Raw genomic sequence first — 20,140 nt, 5'->3', positions numbered from 1 at the left:
AACCCTGTAGATTTGGCAATATGTGTAAGTCAGGCTGTTATGTCCTGACTTTCAGTGTTACTATTTAAATCAGTGTTTCGTTGTTGTTTTTTTCTTAGGAACTGGTTAGAAAAGGCATTCCTCATCACTTTCGAGCAATAGTGTGGCAGCTGTTGTGCAATGCCCAGAATCTACCCATAAAGGAACAGTATTCTGAGCTGCTGAAGATGACCTCGCCTTGTGAAAAACTCATCCGCAGGGACATCGCTCGTACCTACCCCGAGCATGAGTTCTTTAAGGAGAAGGACAGTCTGGGTCAGGAGGTGCTCTTTAATGTTATGAAGGTAGGTTGCTTTTATTTAAGGCAAAGTATATTTAAAGAGCAGGTCTTATGGTATTTTAAAGTGTCTTAATATTGTGTCGGAATCCCCTACAACAGGTCTAAATGCAAGGTCAGAAAACATTGTTATTTTCTCAGAATATACATTTAATATTAGAGTCATTTCACAGTGATTTCGAAACGGATCGTTTGAAGCAGTTCTGTCTGTAAAACCCTCCCTTCCACAAGCCTGCTCTGCTCTGATTGGTCAGCTGGCCTGTTGTGGCCTGCTGTCTGCTGTGATTGGTCCTTCCGTATACAGTGGAAGCAAATCGTGCCCACAGCCAGTGTTGGCAGTTGGGTGACTTTAAAGGGGTCATCGGATGCTAAGTTCACTTTTACATGTTGTTTGAACATTAATGTGTGTTGGCAGTGTATGTACAAATCTACTCCATAATGATAAAAATCCATGCAGTGGTTTTTAATTAATCTGTAAAAATAGTATTCCCTTTTTCAAATCGAGCCATTCTCAGATGCCTGTCGGTGTGGCGTCACACTGTCAGAGGCCGCTCCCACGATAGTTGATTGACATGAGCGTCTTACCTAAGATCAGTTGTAACAGTCCAGCCTCCATGTTTTGATGCAGGGATGTAAGTTAGACAAGAATTGAGCGACTGAGGTGTTGTGTTGCTGGATGTAACAATGAACGTAGTGGTCGTCATTTACTCCCGACATCTGAGCTGCTAAAGATGCAGTAGATTACGTTTGTTTCTGAAGGGAATGCGGCTCCTGATCTACATATATCCATCTGTGTTCATGCAAATCATTCGTGATCTAGCTTCACTTACAGCAGAAGTGAGAATAAGGTTTGTTTGTTTTTTTTTTTTTTTTTTTGTTTTTTTTTTTTTTTATGAATCTTTGCGATCGCCTTTCATAATAAAGTGCTAGTTAGCAAATTTAGCGGCTAAATGCGGCTAAAGTAAACAGGCTCGTCACTCCACAGAGAGAAGAGAGGGGCGGGGCGAGCAGAGCTCATTTGCACTTAAAGCAGCCTCGACCAGAATGGGATAATTTTTGCAGAGCTGATTTTGGCAAAGTAAAAAGGGTGTTGTTTTACACTACCATTGAGAATTTTTAACCAAAGTATATTATAGACTTTTTATTTAGGCCCTAAAGAATCATATCAACTTGTGGAAAATGGGCATCCGATGACCCCTTTAAGGCTGTGTGTCCACCAAAGCGTTTTTAGCTGACTGAAAATTGTTGTTCAGTCTTAGTACAAGCAGGGTGGTCGGTATTAGTCTCATCCTCCTCAACTCTGATTGGTTAGCTGACTAGAAATTGATAGTGATGAGCGCAGCATTTTACTCAAAGTTGAACATTCTTCAACTCTCGGCGCCAAGAAAAAAACGTCTGAACGCTCAACGCGAAAAAGACGCTCAGCGGGGAAAAACGCTTTGGTGGACACGCGGACACTGTTGCCGTGGGTTGAAGCGACCCCAAAAACGTGATGTTTATCCCCTGGAATGTTAATTTTACCAGGGGAACCCCAGCAAAAAACATGTATTTTTCCCAGCCAAATGCGATTTTTAATGGAGGACCCCTCAGATGCGATTTGGCTAGATTTGGGCTAGTTTTAAACAGTAGATGGGTGGGTTTTGTTATGAAAACCTGGCAACCCTGCCCACACATCAAGTTTAGCTGTTAAACTGTAAACATTTTACCAAACAATAATAGTGGATATGTTAGCTTGATGCTAACTTGACAAACTGATAAAACAATACAGTTTGGAAACCAAAATGTGTCCAGTGTAATGTCTGAAGAATGATGGACAAAAGGCGTTGTTTTAATTAGAATGCAGAACAGCTGTATCACAGGCGCACCAGTCTTTTACACCCCCTGTTAGCCCTATAACTGCCAGTGCTGCAAAATAATCAGCAATTTTACAATGTGCGCTACACTACATTCTTTATTGTTAAACAAAGTAATTAGAACAATGACAGTCTACATTAATCGACACATACTTAGGAAATAGTGAGTTCACAGCGAATTATCAGAACTATTTCAGTAAGACAGTAATATTGTGGTTTACCTAGGCGATTCTTAATTAACTCTTTTCTTTTGAGAGACAATATGTTTATTTATCATTCACTTTATTGATTAACAACTTTGCGGACTGTTCACATTTAAGGATAACTACATTACAAACTGCAAAAAAGATATTTTTCAGAAACCCATATGACTTGAACACAGACAAAGACGTTTATTGTTTATTTATAGGAATAGTTCATGCAGAACATAAACTTCTGGGTCTTTACTTGTACTCTACACCACCTGATGTCAGTTTTAGTTTATTTAATTTAAAATCGAAAGTTTACATAAGTAAAACACTGAAGTAGATGAGTAAATCAAAGGATTGTACGGGGGAATTTGGATCTGCACATAACTCAACAATGATTTTATAACTGATAGTCCAGAATAACTCTAACCAAATTTTGTTTTTGTTTACAGGCTTATTCTCTGGTTGATAGAGAGGTGGGCTACTGTCAGGGAAGTGCTTTCATTGTCGGCCTTCTTCTAATGCAGGTATTAGCTCAATCAAAAAATATTTTACTCCTAAATTGAGCATTTTTATTACATAATAGTATATTTATTACATTATTATTATTATTTACAGTCTGTGATAATGTAATGTATATTTGTTGCCTTCTCGCAGATGCCAGAAGAAGAGGCTTTCTGTGTGTTTGTGAAACTGATGCAGGAATATAGGCTGAGAGAGCTCTTTAAACCCAGTATGGCTGAACTTGGCCTCTGCATGTACCAGTTTGAATGTATGATTCAGGTCAGTGACTGTCTGCCGAAATCAGATTTTAATTGGTTCCTCATAAATCTATCAAGCTTAGCTTAATTATCTCCAATTCACACTACAATTAAATGACTAAATCTATGTCTCTTTTGGTTTCTCCCTGCAGGAGCAGCTCCCGGAGCTCCATGTGCACTTCCAGGCTCAGAGTTTCCATACCTCCATGTATGCTTCATCTTGGTTCCTCACCATCTTTCTTACCTCTTTTCCTCTTCCTGTTGCCACCAGGATCTTTGATATATTCATGTGTGAGGTAGGACTTAATGGTTATCATTCTCTCTCTCTCTCGTGCAAACACTCTGTTCTCCCTCTCGTTTTTATGTGGTCATGTGTTTTGCATGCTAAGCTAATTTGAGAACACAACAACACACTGATGTATTTCAGTAGTCTGTTACCGCCCTCTGTTGGCTTCACAGTGCTACTGCAGATATTTTTGGATCTTGAGTTTTCACCAGTAGGTGTCCTTACAGGGTTTAGAGATAGTGTTTCGAGTGGGGATGGCCATCCTGCAGATGAATCAGGCTGAGCTCATGCAGTTGGACATGGAGGGAATGTTGCAGGTGGGGTTGTTATAAACATTTTGTTTTCAAGGATAAACTTGCATTTAACTTCATTATAGCTGCTATGCTAAATGATACTTGTCTTTGTGGAAGCTACCACACCTTGAGTAGAGTCTAGGGCTGTTGTCAGTAAACAGTACACACATCAATTTGTTTTACAAGAATTATTTTTTAAGCAATACAAATTCTTTACGTTTCTTTGAGTAACTGTTGGTTTACTGGTAACTGGGAAAAAAAAAAAAAAAAAAAAAAAAAAAAAATATATATATTTATTTATTTATTTATTTATTTTTTAATAAAGTTGGTCAAAAGAAATAGTTAAGAATTTTTTTAATGCATTTCAAATCTTTTATAAGACTAAAACTCTGATAAAAAAGTAAAAACAGTGATATTGTGAAATATTTGTGCAAATTAAAGTAACCATTTTCTACTTTAATACATATTAAAATGTAATTTATTTCTTTTATGGCAAAGCTGGATTTTGAGCAGTCATTACCCTAGTTAAAACAGCTGCTTGAGATTTTGTGTAAACCGTGATTCATTTTTTTCGTGATTCTTTGATGGCTAGAAAAAGCAAATAAACATCCTTGCTGAATAAAGGTATTAATGATCTAAGTATAATTAAGTAATAATAATATAGTTTTGATATTTTCACTCTATTGCAGCACTTTCAGAAAGTCATCCCTCACCAGCTAGATAGTGGACCAGACAAAGTCATCCAGGCTGCTTATCAAGTCAAATACAATGCCAAGAAAATGAAAAAGTGAGTGTAAATGCTGTAGCGTGATTTTCTTCCTTTTTTTTTTTTTTTTTTCTTTCTTTCCTTTAACATTTAGTCTTTTTTTTTTTTTAAACATGGAAGATTGCTGAATTGTTCTTTATGCCTTTATTCTCAGATTGGAAAAGGAGTACACTACAATCAAAACCAAGGAGATGGAGGAACAGGTGGAGATCAAGGTGAGACAGCCATTCACTCTTAATTGCATTTTGCTTATATATATATATATATATATATATATATATATACACTACCAGTCAAAAGTTTTAGCACAGTAAGATTTTTCTGCTTACCAAGCCTGCATTTATTTGATCCAAAAAACAACAGATACAGTACAATTTTGAAATATTTTTAATATTTAATAACGGTAACCAAATAAAAATAACTGTTTTCTATCTGAATATATTTTATATATTTAAGTATAATTTAATTCTAAGAGAATATAGTTTTTTTAAAGCTGAATTTTTAGCATTATTACTCCAGTCACATGATCCTTCAGAAATCATTGTAATATTCTGATTTGCTGCTCAAAAAAAAAAAAAAAAAAAAAAATAATAATAATAATAATAATTATTATTATTATTATTATTATTATGTTGAAAACAGCTGAGCAGAATTTTTTTCAGGTTTCTTTGATGACTAGAAAATTCAGGAGACATTTATCTGAAATGGAAATTGTAACATTATAAATGTTTATTATCACTTCTAATAAATTTAAAGCATCCTCGCTAAATAAAACTATTAATTTCTAAAATTTATTTTCCCCAAAACAAAACAAAAATACTGATTATTTTAGATAAATGCTAATCTTTGGATCTTTGTTCATAAAAAAATCCTGAAAAAAGTTTACTCAACAGTTTTACATATTGATAATAAGAATAAAAATAGTTTCTTGAACGGCAAATCAGCATATTAGAATGATTTTAAAGGATCATGTGACTAATGATGCTGAAAATGTAGCTTTGATTACAAGAATAAATTACGTTTAAAAATTTATTCAAATAGAAAGTGGTTATTTTAAATAGTAAAACTATTTCACAATATTATTTCTTTTACTGTGTTTTGGATCAAATAAATGCAGGCTGGGTGAGCAGAAGAGAATTCTTTGAAAAACATAAAATTAATAAAAAAAAACAAACAAAAAAAACTATATATATATATATATATGTGTGTGTGTGTGTGTATATATGTATATATATATATATATATAATTTTTATTTATTTAATTGATTAATTAATGGGCATTTATAGCACTCTGCTTGGCATAAGTTACAAAAAAGCTGTTTTAACACTGTTAAAACACACATTGTTATCTCTTCGGAGGGTAATCAATCTGTGTATATTTTTTCCACCGTTGTGAAGTTGTGGAAATGATAGTCTGGATTTTTCTTTTATTATTGAAGCAAGTGGAAACACAGATGTTATATTTCCTAAGGTTTCCCTTTACAACTTAGTTAATTTAGTTAACTTTGAGAATCCCCGAAATGAAAAAAAAAAAGTCCATTGACTACAATCATATTATATATTCTCAGTCCATTTTAAGTAGTATTTTAATAAATGCCATTTACTGAATTAACCAAAACCCAAACTAAACCATAAAGTTGCCAAATATAGTTCATTGCATCTAGTACAGTGTGTAATATTGTACTGATGTATTTCACTCTATTACAGAGACTACGCACAGAAAACAGACTCCTAAAGCAGCGAATAGACACTCTGGAGAAAGTGAGTAATAAATGAGATGCGAAGCAAATCATTCATCATTCAAACGCATCCATACACCATTATGTCATCCCATTTTTATTTATCTTGAACTGGTTCATGGCTCTATTAACAAATGCTTGAACACACCCCACTGGGTGTATCATAACTGGCTTGTGTGCATGTCATTGGAAAACGTATTGTGTTTCATGAGGCCGGTACGTACAGCGGTAACAAAATAAATCACCCGTTTGGGTGTGCACATGGGTATGAAATGCTTGTCTACATGTACATCTACATCTACATGTACATGTGTCTTCAGGCCAGAGTGGTTGTCTGACCAGAATATCGTTTTTTTGAGCATGGGTGAAAACCCAAACCTGCAGTGGTGCATGTTGGAATATTCTCTGCTTGTAAAGGCATGTTTGTGTCATGCATGAAAAAGAAAGCCCATGGTGCGGATCAGATTAAAAAAAAAAAAAAAAAACACATCTACTCGCCTTTCATCACCTCCCCGCATGGAATCTTTGTACTCAAATGAAGTACTAACCTTCGGAAGTTCCACATTTGTAACCCAGGGCCACGTCTGTCACGGAAATAAATGTAGATCCACAGGCTTTAAAATAACACAGATTTCCGTTGTATTCTCACCCTACTGACGCTCAGACTGTCCTCTGCTTGGCCTTCTTTTACTTTTCACCCTGTTGTGGTGTCACAGTCTTGCTTTATTTCATAACAACAGCACAAACATCATGCTCAAACCATGTTCCTTTTCTACCCCACCTCACTATGATTGTTTTAAAGCTGCTTGAAATGTACAGTGTCTTTGCAATGTTTTAATGTAGGGGTATGGAAAAGAACAGCGTTTTCTGTCAAATCAGTCTTATTATTTTGTTCTGTGTTGTAATCTCCTTTGGTCTCTCTTTTCTCTTTGCTGTTTTTCCTTTATGGATTTTCTCTGTTTTTAGGAAAGTGCTTCTTTGGCAGATAGATTGATACAGGTACAATTTTCACTCTCCTGTTCACCATTTAGCTGTCTTTCCCTTTTAAAAACCCAGAAGTTCTATCTTTAGCTTTGCTTCATTTTCTTGATTTGCTTAAATATCTCACACCTACTCACAACCAAGAGTGAAATAAGGCAAATTCTGCGATTTCTGACTAAAGGGAAAAGGCATAACTGTGCTTTATTATCTTTGGGCTGCAGAGCTGATTATTGGTGGAATACTACAATAATCTCCCCTTTGATAGTTGAAACAAATTTGAAAGCCTAAAACTGCTAACAGCATGACAGAGCTTGAGATCCAGCATTATTTTTCTCCATCCATACGTCCGTTTCCACCCATTCCGATTCTCCGCTCACCCCTCATCCATAATTGGTCACGTCAGGGTCAGGTGACACGAGCCCAAGAGGCAGAGGAGAACTACCTGGTCAAACGGGAGCTGGCCACGGTCAAACAACACAATGAGGAGGTCAGCGCACTGCTGGAGCAAGCGCAAAACGCCATCCAACAGCTCCAGCAACAGCAGCCGTTTGCGGTAAGGACAGTTCAGAGACAGCGCCGCCTCCTGGATGAGAGGCCTGCTCTGCAAACACAGAAACCGTATGAAAACACTGAGAAATGTTTTGCTCCATGTCAACAGCCGTACTTGATTCATTCGGCGTTGCCTAGCAACAAAATCTCAGCGACCAGAGCTCGAACGGCAACTCTTGTAATGATGCTCTTTACATGCATGACTGCAGATCAGAACAGCAGAGCAGAGGTCATTTGCATGCACAACTGTGCCAAATGAGGCTTATGTATATGAGTTTGTCAGAAATGAGTGCAACTTGAGCAGAAAAGAGTCTTGAGTCACCACTGTCTGTTTCATAAAATCTACACTCAACCGAAGGGCAGAATATGGCTCATCAATTATTAATGTGCACATGCTCAACATGGAGAAAAAAACAGATAATGTGTCATTTTCTGAGGGGAAAGTGCTGTTTTACATAATGTTGTGTTGCAGTTTCATTATGTATTAATGTGGCTGTTGGTTGAATTGGTGGGAGCAACTTTTTTTTTTTTTAAATCTGAAGCTAGAATGAAACAAATGTGTGGTTATATCATTGGTCAAATTAAACCACAAGATCTGTGAAATGTTTTGTGTTTGAGTGTTCAGTGCTAACACTGAGTTTTGACTGACAGAATTTTTGGTCACAGTTTTTTTTTTTTTTTTCATTTTAGAAGGCGAACCCACGCTACACCGAGGAGTTCATCCTGCAGTTGGAGAGGGAACTGGTGCAGGCCCGCCTTAAGGAGGCTGAGTCTCAGTGTGCATTGAAAGAGATGCAGGACAAGATTCTTGACATGGAAAAGGTGAAAGAAAGAACTTTACTAGTTTTCTCTAGCACACATACTCACCATAGGAAGTTGTGGTTTTCCACCATAGTGGTGCTAGTGTTCAGTGAAGATCTTCAAATTTCTAAGAACTGTTGAACACCGATGCAACTGGCTGCTTTGCTACAAGACTTGCTTATGAAGAAATATTTTTGTTTATGCATATATTGCAGGTTTTGGGAATGCACACTGCCGTTCAAAAGTGTGGGATCAGTACGATTTTTAATGTTTTTTAAAGAAGTTTCTTATGCTCATCAAAGCTGCATTTATTTGATCAAAAATCCAGAATAAACTAATATTTATGAAAGATTTGATTTATGAAAGATCATGTGACACTGAAGACTGGCGTAATGGATATAAAAATATAAATATAAAATATATTAAAATAGAAAATCATTATTTTAAACTGTAATAAACTGTTTTCTGTATTTTTAAACAAGTAAATGCTGACTTGATGAGCATAAGATATTTTTTTTTTTTTAAACATTAAAAATCTTTCTGATCCCAAACTTTTGAATGGCAGTGTATTTTAACATTCTGAATTGAATTCAGTGTCTTGATGCCAGGACAAGCTGCTTTCATTGATTACAAGTTATTTATCTACAGTATAACCAATAAAACACATACCAAATAATTCACACACAATATTATTAGAATATGTATTTAAACGGATAGGGACAATAGTGTGGTTGGTGCCGAGTTAAATTTATTATTGCCTTTGCAATAAAATTGCATTGAAGGGTGCATTAAATTGATCAAATGTGAAGACCTGTACATTATTACAAAAAAATTCTATTTTAAATATGTTTTGACTGTGTTTGATTTAATGAAATGCAGCCTTGGTGAGCATAAGAAACTTTTTTCAAACAAATCTCACTGACCCCAAACTTTTGAACAGTGGTTTAAACATAAACACATGGCATCAGGTGTTTCCAGCATAGACCACTTTAATGATTTTAATGAGAGTGACCTATAAAGTTAGCAGTTATTTGAAGTCAGAGCCACCTTTTTTTCATTTTCTATGGAATGATTCCAGCACCCACACTGTGCAAAACTGCCTTCTGTTCATTATGTTACACAAGCACTCCTGTGCTTCCTCTGTCTCAACTCATCTGTTTGTGTATATTTGTTTCTGTTTTAGAGAAACGCATCCCTGCCAGATGAAAGCAATGTGGTACGTCTTCAGGAGGAGCTAATTGGTGTAAAGCTGAGGGAGGCAGAGGCTCTAACAGGCCTTAAAGAGCTTCGACAGCAGGTCAGAGACCTGGAGGAGCACTGGCAGGTAAATGCACACACTCAGAGGCAGCTGTTTTATCAGCAGCTTGAGAATGTGTGTGTGTGTGTGTGTGTGTGTGTAAGTCACAAAAGTTTGAGTAAGGTATTTTGACCTTGTGTGCAGAGGCATCTGGCGCGCACGGCAGGCCGCTGGAAAGACAGCCCGCGAAAGAATGCAGCGAGCGAGCTTCAAGATGAGCTGATGAGCGTGAGACTCAGAGAGGCAGAGGCACAGGCAGAGCTCAGAGAAATCAGACAGAGGATGCTGGAACTGGAGACCCAGGTCTTATTCACATGCTTGCTCATTATTCCAATTTCTAAGCTTGTTTTAACATTTTTAATATGTGACCCTGGACCACAAAACCAGTCATAAGTAGCATGGGTAAATTTGTAGCAATAACCAACAATGCATTGTATGGGTCAAAATTATCGTTTTTTTTTTTTTTTTTTATGCCAAAAATCATTAGGATATTAAGTAAAGATCATGTTCCATGAAGATGTTTTGTAAATTATCTTCCATAAATATAACAAAACTTAATTTTTGATTAGTATTATGCATTGCTATAAACTTGGACAACTTTAAAGACAAGTTTCTCAGTATTGTGTGTTTTTTTTTTTTTTTTTTTTTTTTTTTTTTTTTTTTTTTTTTTTTTTGGCACCGTCAGATTCCAGATTTATAAAAAAAGAATTGACCCGTTATGACTGGTTTTGTGGTCCAGGGTCACATTTTTTTTTTAATTAATCATCTTTTGTTCAAGACTTAGGACACAAACTTTTGCCCGGCTTCAAGACAGTTATTTACATACAACAAAATTACACTTAACTAAATAAAATGACTCAAAATAAGTGTTTTTAACCTTGTACTGCAGGCCACTGACTTGAGAGGAAATAGGTCAGAGAACATACATTTTTAGCCAATAGAGGGAGACAAAGCCAATGAGTTCATACTATGACATGATTCAATGTATTGAGTTTGGCCACTGCTTACTAAAGATTTTAGTTTGGTGATCTTAAGATTTTTTTTTTTTTTTTTTAAGAAAACTGGAAATGACATGTAGAGATTTGTAGTTGGTTATTTATTTATTTGTTTTTTACACACTTACAGAATCAGATACATAGTAATCAACTGCGGCGTGCAGAGCTAGAGGCACGAAATCAACAGGAGCGACTGCAGGCTTTGACCAGCCAGAACAAGATGTTGCATACAGAGCTGCAGGAGACGAAACGGAAACAGGCTGAAATAGAGTGCAAGGTCAGTTACAGTCAACGTAACAGCCCAACTTTAAAAAAAAAAAAAATAATAATGCTATATAATCTATTTGAATTATGTATTTTCTTATTCTAATTTACCAGTACACCTTTTATTCAGTTATTAATCTGTCAAAATAACAAAAAATGATACAAAAAAGCAAAATATGCCTCTAATTACAACATCTTCGTATGATTTGGTTGCATTTCCTCATTCATGACTTAGCTTTAAATAGGGTTTTGTAGTTCCTGTTGTCAGCGCTCCAGTTTGAGAGCAGCAGTAGATGTTGAGTGTTTCTGTTCTCAGATAAGCATACAAAAATAAGCCATTCAATAAAAGCTGAATATATATGCATGTTCTCAGTTTTTTCTCTTTCCAACAGAATAAAGAAGAGGTAATGGCAGTGAGATTGAGAGAAGCTGACAATATCGCTGCCATGGCTGAACTTCAGCAGCAGATCTCTGAGCTTGAGATTCAGGTAGAAACGAGAACAGAATCCACTCAGCACAGCACGTTCCGTCACAGTTCAGTCCTGTCACAGCCAAACAGCATAGTCAATCTGTCCCCATTAGATTTCACATTTACAACGTGATTATATCTTTCTGCTGCCATAGCATTTTTACTTGTCCACATAGTTTGGTTCCTGTGTAAAACATTTCAACTTTAGCGTGTAAATAAGGGCAAATGACTATTTGTAAAACATTTCTTGAAAGATTTGGTAACTCATTTGGTCATTGTCAACAACTAATTTTGATTGATGAACCCAGATTCTTTAAAAATAGTACACAAAAAAACCTATCGTAAGATGTATACATTATTTTTATGTAAATCATCTGAAACTAATGACTGTGGCGTTACAGTAAATAGAACCATATATATACATTGGCTGTGATTGAAATGCAGGTGTGTTTTGATTTAAGGGAAAGATTATATTAGTAAGATTTACTGGATTGAAGTGAGAAGTGAGACGAGCGTTTGATCTCTTCAGAGAAGATGCAGCTATCTGAATAGTCTGCGTTCCCCATGCAGGAAGCAAATTATTTTAAAGATTAGCTCAGTATGTCGTCAGTGCTGTTTTATATCAGTGTGGGGAGTTTGACTTTCCTTCCTGAGACAGATATAAACCGGGCTTTTTTGTATTCGAAACTAAATCTCACCTTTATGAGAGTGTGTTCATTTCTGTCACAAGCTTTTCTTTTCAGCACTTTCTTTTACCTTTCTATGAAGTTATATGATGTTGGACAGTCTGCGTCATCTCTCATTTTGCCGTTTTCTTTCTTAGATTTTACTTGAGAGTTGTATTTTGCTAAAAGTATGTGTTTTTTTTTTTTTTGGTCTGTGTGTGTGTGCTGAAATTGCATCAGATTGCTATATATCAGATTAGACAAGCATGCTCCTCTCAGGCATCTGCAACTCTTAGCTGTGGTTCTGTGGTTTTGGCTACCTACATGGTTTTTACCCTGAGGGCTGTGGGCAACAGATCTGGCTTAACCATATTTTAATTCACTTTTAGGCTGGTGGCGATAGACAATGTAGATGACGGAGAATGAGAGAAAGAAACTGCCCATTGTTTTTCTATCAGCCATTTACACCATTAAAAAAAAAAGCTACTTTTGAGGATCGAAAACTGTTTTAGTTTAGGCTGTTAATGAATGCGATTTATTATTTGCTTTCGGTGAATGATACACCTGTTTACCAGTAAATGATGATGAACACCCTCATTATATACTGAACGTTTAAGATTAGTAATTAATATACTGTACATTTAAAATTAAGTCAGTAAAGCATTTTCACACAAATTGATGCAGGTACACAAACCAAAAAAAATGACTCAAATGCAATCAAATGTAATTGATTGATAAGCCTGTTTTAAATATATTATGAAGCATTTAGAATTTACATCTCTGTTCATTATTGTTACCGATTTAGCGTCAAACCGTTCATTTATTCGTTCACCTTTCGCCCACTCTTAGCTCAACATGTCCCATTGCTGGAAAATATAACACCATGATGTCATCACAGCCTTTTTTTTTTCTCTGGACCGACTTTGAGTCACCTGGTGTAAGTGTGGTTTTTATTTTCACTGGAAAGATCCACTATAAAGTGAACCTACAGGTCTGTCTGACACCAAACACCAACACACAAACCCGACTCCCCAGCCTACAGGAGATGTAGACACCTTTCAGAACACCCACACGTCGTGTCAGTCCCGAGTTAATAGTTATTGTGACTGAATGAAGTCTTGACAAGAAAACTGCAGAGCATCAGCATTGCTGCTCCTCAGCATTGTTATAATCTCTTGCCTAACTTAGAGTGGAGTGAAGTGGGTTTTTTTTTTTTTAGTTTTAACACCTAGCTGAGCTCAGGGTTGAAACGGCTGCTTGCATGGCCCATGGGACCGCAGTTTAGCTATCTTCATTACCAGATGAGAAACCACTTCCTATCAGGCAGAGAAGCACACTGAGCTATAATCAAAGCTCACATTTTGCTTTATGCTTTGCTGCTTTGCATTCATGTGATCTATTGTAACAGAGAGATTTAGCTCGGCATGTGTTTGTGAGATGCGTGCATAAATGTGAACAAAGACAGAGCAATAAGAGAAATCTCAGTACTATTTTAGTAGAAGCGTTTAAAATCACAAGCGTCAAAAACACTGAAGTGACAGTGTTTGTTGCCATGCCAACCTGATATAGAACAACAAATAAAGCCTGAACATTTTACCGTTTTAATTAAGTATTCATCAGGATGTGTGTCTGCTGAGGGCGTTTGGTTTTAATGTGTCAAAAAGTTGCTTAAAGGTAAATAATAATAATAATAAAATAGAATATTTTAGAGTTTACATTTAGCAGTTATCAAATGTTAAAAAGAAGCAGTGTCACAATAGAGTTTGTTCCATCAGATAAGAACTGCTCAATTTAACGAAGCTGAATCTTCCTCGGAATCAGGCCAACAGTTCAACTCTAATACTACAAGTTCATCAGCATCATTTGATCGAGTCATTGTGGCTCAGTTCTGTTCTGCTTTCTTGTAAAACGGTTATGCTGTTTACCTGTTAATTGTGAAAACATCAAAAAAAACAAAAAAAACAAAAGTTTTAAGTAAACTCAAATCTTTGAACTGAGCAAACGTCGGATATGCTCTGTTTTAGGAAAATATTTTAAACTCATTCTGAATGTGTTTTGGCTTCTGAAAAGAGTCGTTTCTTCTTTTTTCCATGTAAATATTTTGTCATGGAAGGCTTAACGTTTGTTCCGTTTAAATGGTTTAATGCGGGTAGCATTATACTAGGATTCATATTTGCACATTACAGTGATTGGTTGAAAATGCACAAATCAGGGAAGCACAATAGTTGGTATCATATATAATACTCGCACACATCATACGGATACCTAAATTTACTTGTAGCATTTAAAACAATTTATTGCAGTATCGAGTAGGCCTCAGTATTGAGGCAGGGTTCACAATTTGATTTGATTTTGATTCAATAATTACGATACCATTCAGAAAGTTACATGGTTTTCCTTAAGGAAAAAAGTATCTCTCAACTAAAGCTGTAACCTATATAGGGATATCTGTCAGTTGGTATAATACTATAATGTTAAAAGTTAAAATTAAGAATCCTAATGATTAAATTAATTTGCTATGTATTTTTTGGATTATAATTATAGGCAATGAAAAGCTAAGTTGTATATAAACATTTAAATTGCTGTTGCCATATAGTCATTTCTGCATTATACATTTAATGTTACAGATTTAAACAATAGCTGTCTTAACTTGATTTCATCATAGATGTATTCACTTATACATTACTTAATGAAGACATCACTAGGTTAAGTAAAAGTGTAATGAATATGTAAGACAGTGCATATATTTATCAGATGCTGCTTTCTAGAGTTATCTTTAATGGTTAACTAATGAGCTATGTAAAATAAAGCTTTACTGACTTAAAAGCAGCAACGTTACATTACACTATTTACAAGCGGTTTTGTTTATTTATTTATTTATTTATTTTTTGGTTCCAAAACATTGATTGAGTGATCATGAGACACAAAACTGTTAAGCAAGTCCCATTTCTAATGTTCATTCATATTTATTTTGTGATATAACTAGTAGTAAAGATGAAGATGATTGGTTTACGTGAACTGCGGTTACAGCTATCAGTTACGCCACATTAAAAAGCAGCAAAATTACATTTATTGTTTGGAAAAGTTAAAAGTTATTTTTTTTTAAATCCACAAAGCTTATTGCAATTATTGGATGACAGGCATCCTATAAATTGTTTAGTGAAGTTTTGTTCATGCATCAACAGAAAACAGCATAGACTTAAATATCTTCGAACGTAAGAATCGATATTGGTTCATTTAGAATGAATATCGATTAAAACTGATTCACTGATATAGTCAACCCTGCCCTAGTTTTTAGTGTTTTATTATACATGCAAGGAATAATTGACGATGGCCATTGAATTAATAGAAAATAACAGACAACCGAGTTGGTGATGCTTGTGATTTATTATGGGGCTAATGAATTATAGTTGAAGTCAAATGTTTACATACACCTTGCAGAATCAACAAAATGTTAATTTTACCAAAATAAGAGGGATCATTCAAGATGCATGTTCTTTTTTTTATTTAGTATTGACCTGAATAAAATACTTCACATAAAAGATGTTTACATATAGTCCACAAGACAAAATAATAGTTGAATTTATAAAAAATGACCGTTCAAAAGTTTACATACACTTGATTCTTAATACTGTGTTGTTACCTGAACAATCCACAGCTGTTTTTTTTTTTTTTTTGAGTGATAGTTGTTTGAGTTCCTTGTTTGTCCTGAACAGTTAAACTGCCCACTGTTCTTCAGAAAAATCCTTCAGGTCTCACATATTCTTTAGTTTTCCAGCATTTTTGTGTATTTGAACCCTTTCCAAAAATAATTGATTTTTTTTGGGATCCATCTTTTCACACTGAGAACTACTGAGGGTACTCATATGCAACTATTACAAAAGCTTCAAACGCTCACTCATGCTCCAGAAGGAAAAATGGTGTGAAAAACTTAATTCATTAGTTATAAAAAATAACACTATTCAAATAGTTTAACACAGTTAACACGCTGGCCCAGCCCCTAGACCTATACATCTTTTATTACGTTTCATTTTGTTGACAAATATTGGTGCAAAAAAAAAAAAAAATGCCCCATATGTGTTTTGGCTCATATTTTTATATGTCACATATAAGACGAAATCACACGGGCAGCAAGAGCAATAGACCTATGACACGAGTGCTGATTTTCTTCCGATCTATCACAAGCTTAAATGTGATTTTATACAACAGTTCAGTAAAGAAGAAATTGATATTGTGTTATATTTTAAACACACTGTTATGTTGTTGTTGTTTTTTGCTCAGTTTTGCTGAGAACATTATTACCTTTGAAGCCATAGTGAAATTGTTGTCTCTGTTGTCTCTGACCAACACAGTGGTGTTTTGTTTCTAAATGAATCCACGAACGAGTTGTGTGAACCGGTGATTCAAAGGCCCATTCATAAAGAGAGACATTTACTTAATTCCTGAGAATGTACCGTTTGAACTAATTGAATCAAATGAGTGAATGACTCATAAAGGCATTTACCGCCACCGGCTGGCAGATTTTGTTTCTTGTTTAGAATTTTATTTCATTAAAATAATGATAATAATAGTAATAATAGAAATAAAAACATTAAAGGGATAGTTCACCCCCCCAATGTCAGCATATATTCATTTTAAAACTTTCTTTTGTGGAACAAAAAAATAATTTTGAAGACTGTTGGTAACAAAGCTTTTTGGGTTACCATGAATTTCATTATATGAACAAAAATACTGAGATGATTTTCTTCTTTTGTTCTATAGTTTATGTTAGGCCATTGCAGCCTAAATGTTTGTGCAATAAATTTTACATTTGAATCAATTTTTTTTTATTTTTTTTCTAAAGCTTCAATTTGTAATGTCTACTTGGTGCTTTCTCATTTAACACAAAAATTGCTTTAAATAATCTTTTGTGTTTTTTTTCAGTCAAATTTATTTTGCGATTTAATTAGATTTAGTTATTTAATTTGTAAATAATTAGATAATTTTTTTTTTTTAATCGACTGACAGCCCTAACGCCGTGTCTACAGTGGATGCGACAAATCGACCGTTCCAAATCATTTGAACTTTGTGTGAGCATGTCATAAATAGAACAAGGCAACAGTTTACTGTCGGGAACTTGTCGTGTCGCACTGCGCCGCATCCAGTGTAGACAGCATTATAGATTACAATGGGTTCTACTGTATTTTGTCGCGTCGCGCCACGCCGTTGCTTCCGGTGTAGACACGGTGTTATATATATACTTTTATATTATTTTTGGCGTTTTTGCCTTTTATTGATAGGACAGTGGTGAGACAGGAAATGAAGTGGGAGAGAGAGGGGGGGAAGGGAACGGGAAAGTTCCACGAGCCGGGACTCGAACACGGGACGCCCGAAGCGCAACTGTGCTGCATGGCGTCGCACTGCCCACAAGGCTATCAATGCAGACTATACATTATATTCTTGATATAATATTTTCTACTTACTGGGTTTGCATTAACTGCCCCATTCAGTTGTACTGGGGGGTACTGAAGTAAGGAAGCCATTACTCAGATGTTTGATGTCTCTAGCTGCAGCCTGCCACCTGCTGATTTCATGCAGCTGAGTGTTAGGAAGTCAGCTAACTGCCTTTCCCTTATCACAACACTATGGAGGGGAGGGGGTTGAAACCTCAAGAAAAACACAAATTCTTGGAAGAACACTTTAAATCCCTCACCATCCTCATCCTCGGCCTATCAGAGTGCTGCATGCACAGCCGAACGCAGACCACAGGAATTGAAAACACCCTTCCCTCTAGGAGGGTGTGTGTGTATGCGTTGATCTTACCTCCGTACCTCTATAACACACCCCTTTCTGCACCTCTTCTCCTTTTTCACTCCTCACTCTGTACCATTAACTGTACCAATACAGAGGAAAACGGCTCTTTGCAGCATGTTTGTAATGTGTGTTTTGATTCCCTTTTTAACAGGTGTCAATGTGGAGGGTAAACATGTTATGTAGTGTGTACACATGGCTGTTCAATACCGCAGCTCCCTCAAGGCATTCAACAGCAGTGAAAAACACAACTGCATTTATAGTCTCTCAGTCTGTTCACATATATTTAAACCAGTATGACCGCCACAACACTCACCAACAGATTTTTCCCTCGCACTTGCTTCTTAAAGAGATGGTTCTTAAAAAAATGCAAATTTTGTCAATATTTCTTCACCAAACCTGTATGACATGCTTCTGTGGAATACAAAATGTGAATTTAAAAAAAATATCTTGGCCACTTCTTTCAGCGTAATGAAAAATAAGGACCAGAGCTGTTAAGTTCTAAAATGATGAAAAGCTCCATTAAATTGAAGTGGAAGTATTTGTGTGCTTTATTACACTGATTTTCTACAACCATGTGATAGCTATGTCTAAGGACCGAAATATAAATCACTGACAATATTGATATCTGCCCTAGCTTTGTGCTACATTGATAAGAAGTGATGTCTAGTACATGAAGGAATAATTATTGCAGGTCAGGTCTTTTCAGTAAATATGGTTTTCAACACTGGTCTCACTGATTCATTAATGGTAGTTTAGAATCTTTTATTCATGGAATAGAGTAAGTCATACAGGTTTGGAACAATGAGAGGCTGGTTAAATGACAGAATTTTAATTCTATAAATGATTGCTAGTTGTTCTGAATAGTTTGCATATTGTTTATAAAACGTTTTTTTTTTTTTTATTTAGAAAGAGGAAGGGAAGGTCCAAGGTCAGCTCAACAACACAGACTCCAGCCAGTACATCCGAGACCTCAAGGATCAGATAGCAGATCTCAAACATGAGGTAATTTCCATGTGTTTAGAAACATTTTTGAGTATTTTTGAGTGAGCTAGGCCACGGATGTCTTCATGTAAATGCAAAAGTTGCAAAAAAAGTAATAATTTGAAAGAATGACAATTTGAAAAAGTTACATGCCTGAAATGATTCTAGAGTCTATCTTAGTGTCAAAGTCTATTTGGCAGCTGTGATGTTTTACCCACCCATGAGATGCTTCTTTTCCTGCCTGATCTTTGTTTTTGAACTCTACTATTTGTTGTGTGGTTAGCTTATTTTTCACAGGCTTTATGAGCGTTTTGAACAGATTTGTTAGCTTTTCACAGGGCTTTTTTTTAAGTGTTAACTACGCCCTGTGTGTGGCCTCTTCCTGCACTTCAGTTTGCCCGTACACACCCCGTCACACTCTTTAGCGCTACACCTATCCGCTCACAGGTGCTGTTATAACCACTCCAAAATCTTTTCTATCGACCCCGTGTTTTAATAAAATGTCTAGTAGACCTCGTATTGAAGGTTGCCTATCCACACAATAGTGGATAGATACAAGAAATAGATAATTTACAGTGAGACATTTTCCCAGTTTATATAGCATTATCTTGGCTCTACACAGTCATTGGAGATGGTACACTGAAATCATTTTTAATAGGTATAGCTGCAATCAGCAATTACTGGCTTTCAAGCATTTGAAGACGTTTGAGCAATTACAGACATTTTAAGGTGATTGTGTTCAAAAAGGCTGAAAAATCATAAAATCACTAGAAATATTATTTAATGATTTATCACTTTTGACCAATAGGTGGCATCCCAAATTAATGTCATGTGGTTAACTAGGGGTTATGATGATAGACAGTTTGGTGCCGATATGCACGAAATTGCAGAAAAAAGCATTAGATCCATTTTGTCATTTTGCATATCTCCTGACGACTAGGTGGCATTGTGCTAAAACTATGCAGGTAACCTCAAGATTTTGACCTCAAGAGTTGTAAAGCATTACACCATCCATATCAACCTGTACAACCTACATTAAAAAACATCATTGGGCTGAAAAAGAACGCTGTAAAGCATTGAGGAGATATAGACTCATGACTACTTCGGTGAGCTCTTTGTCAAATCCATTCATTGTATCTATTT

At 35.7% G+C, this 20,140-nt stretch overlaps 1 protein-coding gene across 5 annotated transcripts in view; it reads left to right on the top strand.

The window, feature by feature from the left end:
• evi5b (ecotropic viral integration site 5b) overlaps positions 1-20,140 on the top strand; it is a 58,819-nt gene that overhangs the window by 31,638 nt on the left and 7,041 nt on the right. For 4 of the 5 annotated variants that reach the window (XM_051112150.1, XM_051112151.1, XM_051112152.1 and 1 more), the window contains 16 exons: positions 99-323; positions 2,810-2,884; positions 3,015-3,140; positions 3,271-3,414; positions 3,632-3,721; positions 4,387-4,484; positions 4,618-4,678; positions 6,171-6,224; positions 7,169-7,201; positions 7,587-7,736; positions 8,423-8,554; positions 9,717-9,857; positions 9,975-10,133; positions 10,956-11,102; positions 11,482-11,577; positions 18,923-19,018. In XM_051112150.1, the coding sequence (XP_050968107.1) occupies positions 99-323; positions 2,810-2,884; positions 3,015-3,140; positions 3,271-3,414; positions 3,632-3,721; positions 4,387-4,484; positions 4,618-4,678; positions 6,171-6,224; positions 7,169-7,201; positions 7,587-7,736; positions 8,423-8,554; positions 9,717-9,857; positions 9,975-10,133; positions 10,956-11,102; positions 11,482-11,577; positions 18,923-19,018 (1,827 nt within the window). The remainder of the gene's footprint in view (positions 1-98; positions 324-2,809; positions 2,885-3,014; positions 3,141-3,270; positions 3,415-3,631; positions 3,722-4,386; positions 4,485-4,617; positions 4,679-6,170; positions 6,225-7,168; positions 7,202-7,586; positions 7,737-8,422; positions 8,555-9,716; positions 9,858-9,974; positions 10,134-10,955; positions 11,103-11,481; positions 11,578-18,922; positions 19,019-20,140) is intronic. The other variant, XM_051112149.1, reaches the window with a different exon arrangement.

The sequence above is a fragment of the Labeo rohita genome, chromosome 6, assembly GCF_022985175.1.
Source record: "Labeo rohita strain BAU-BD-2019 chromosome 6, IGBB_LRoh.1.0, whole genome shotgun sequence".
Taxonomy (NCBI): domain Eukaryota; kingdom Metazoa; phylum Chordata; class Actinopteri; order Cypriniformes; family Cyprinidae; genus Labeo; species Labeo rohita.
This window is presented reverse-complemented; position numbering and strand designations above follow the sequence as displayed.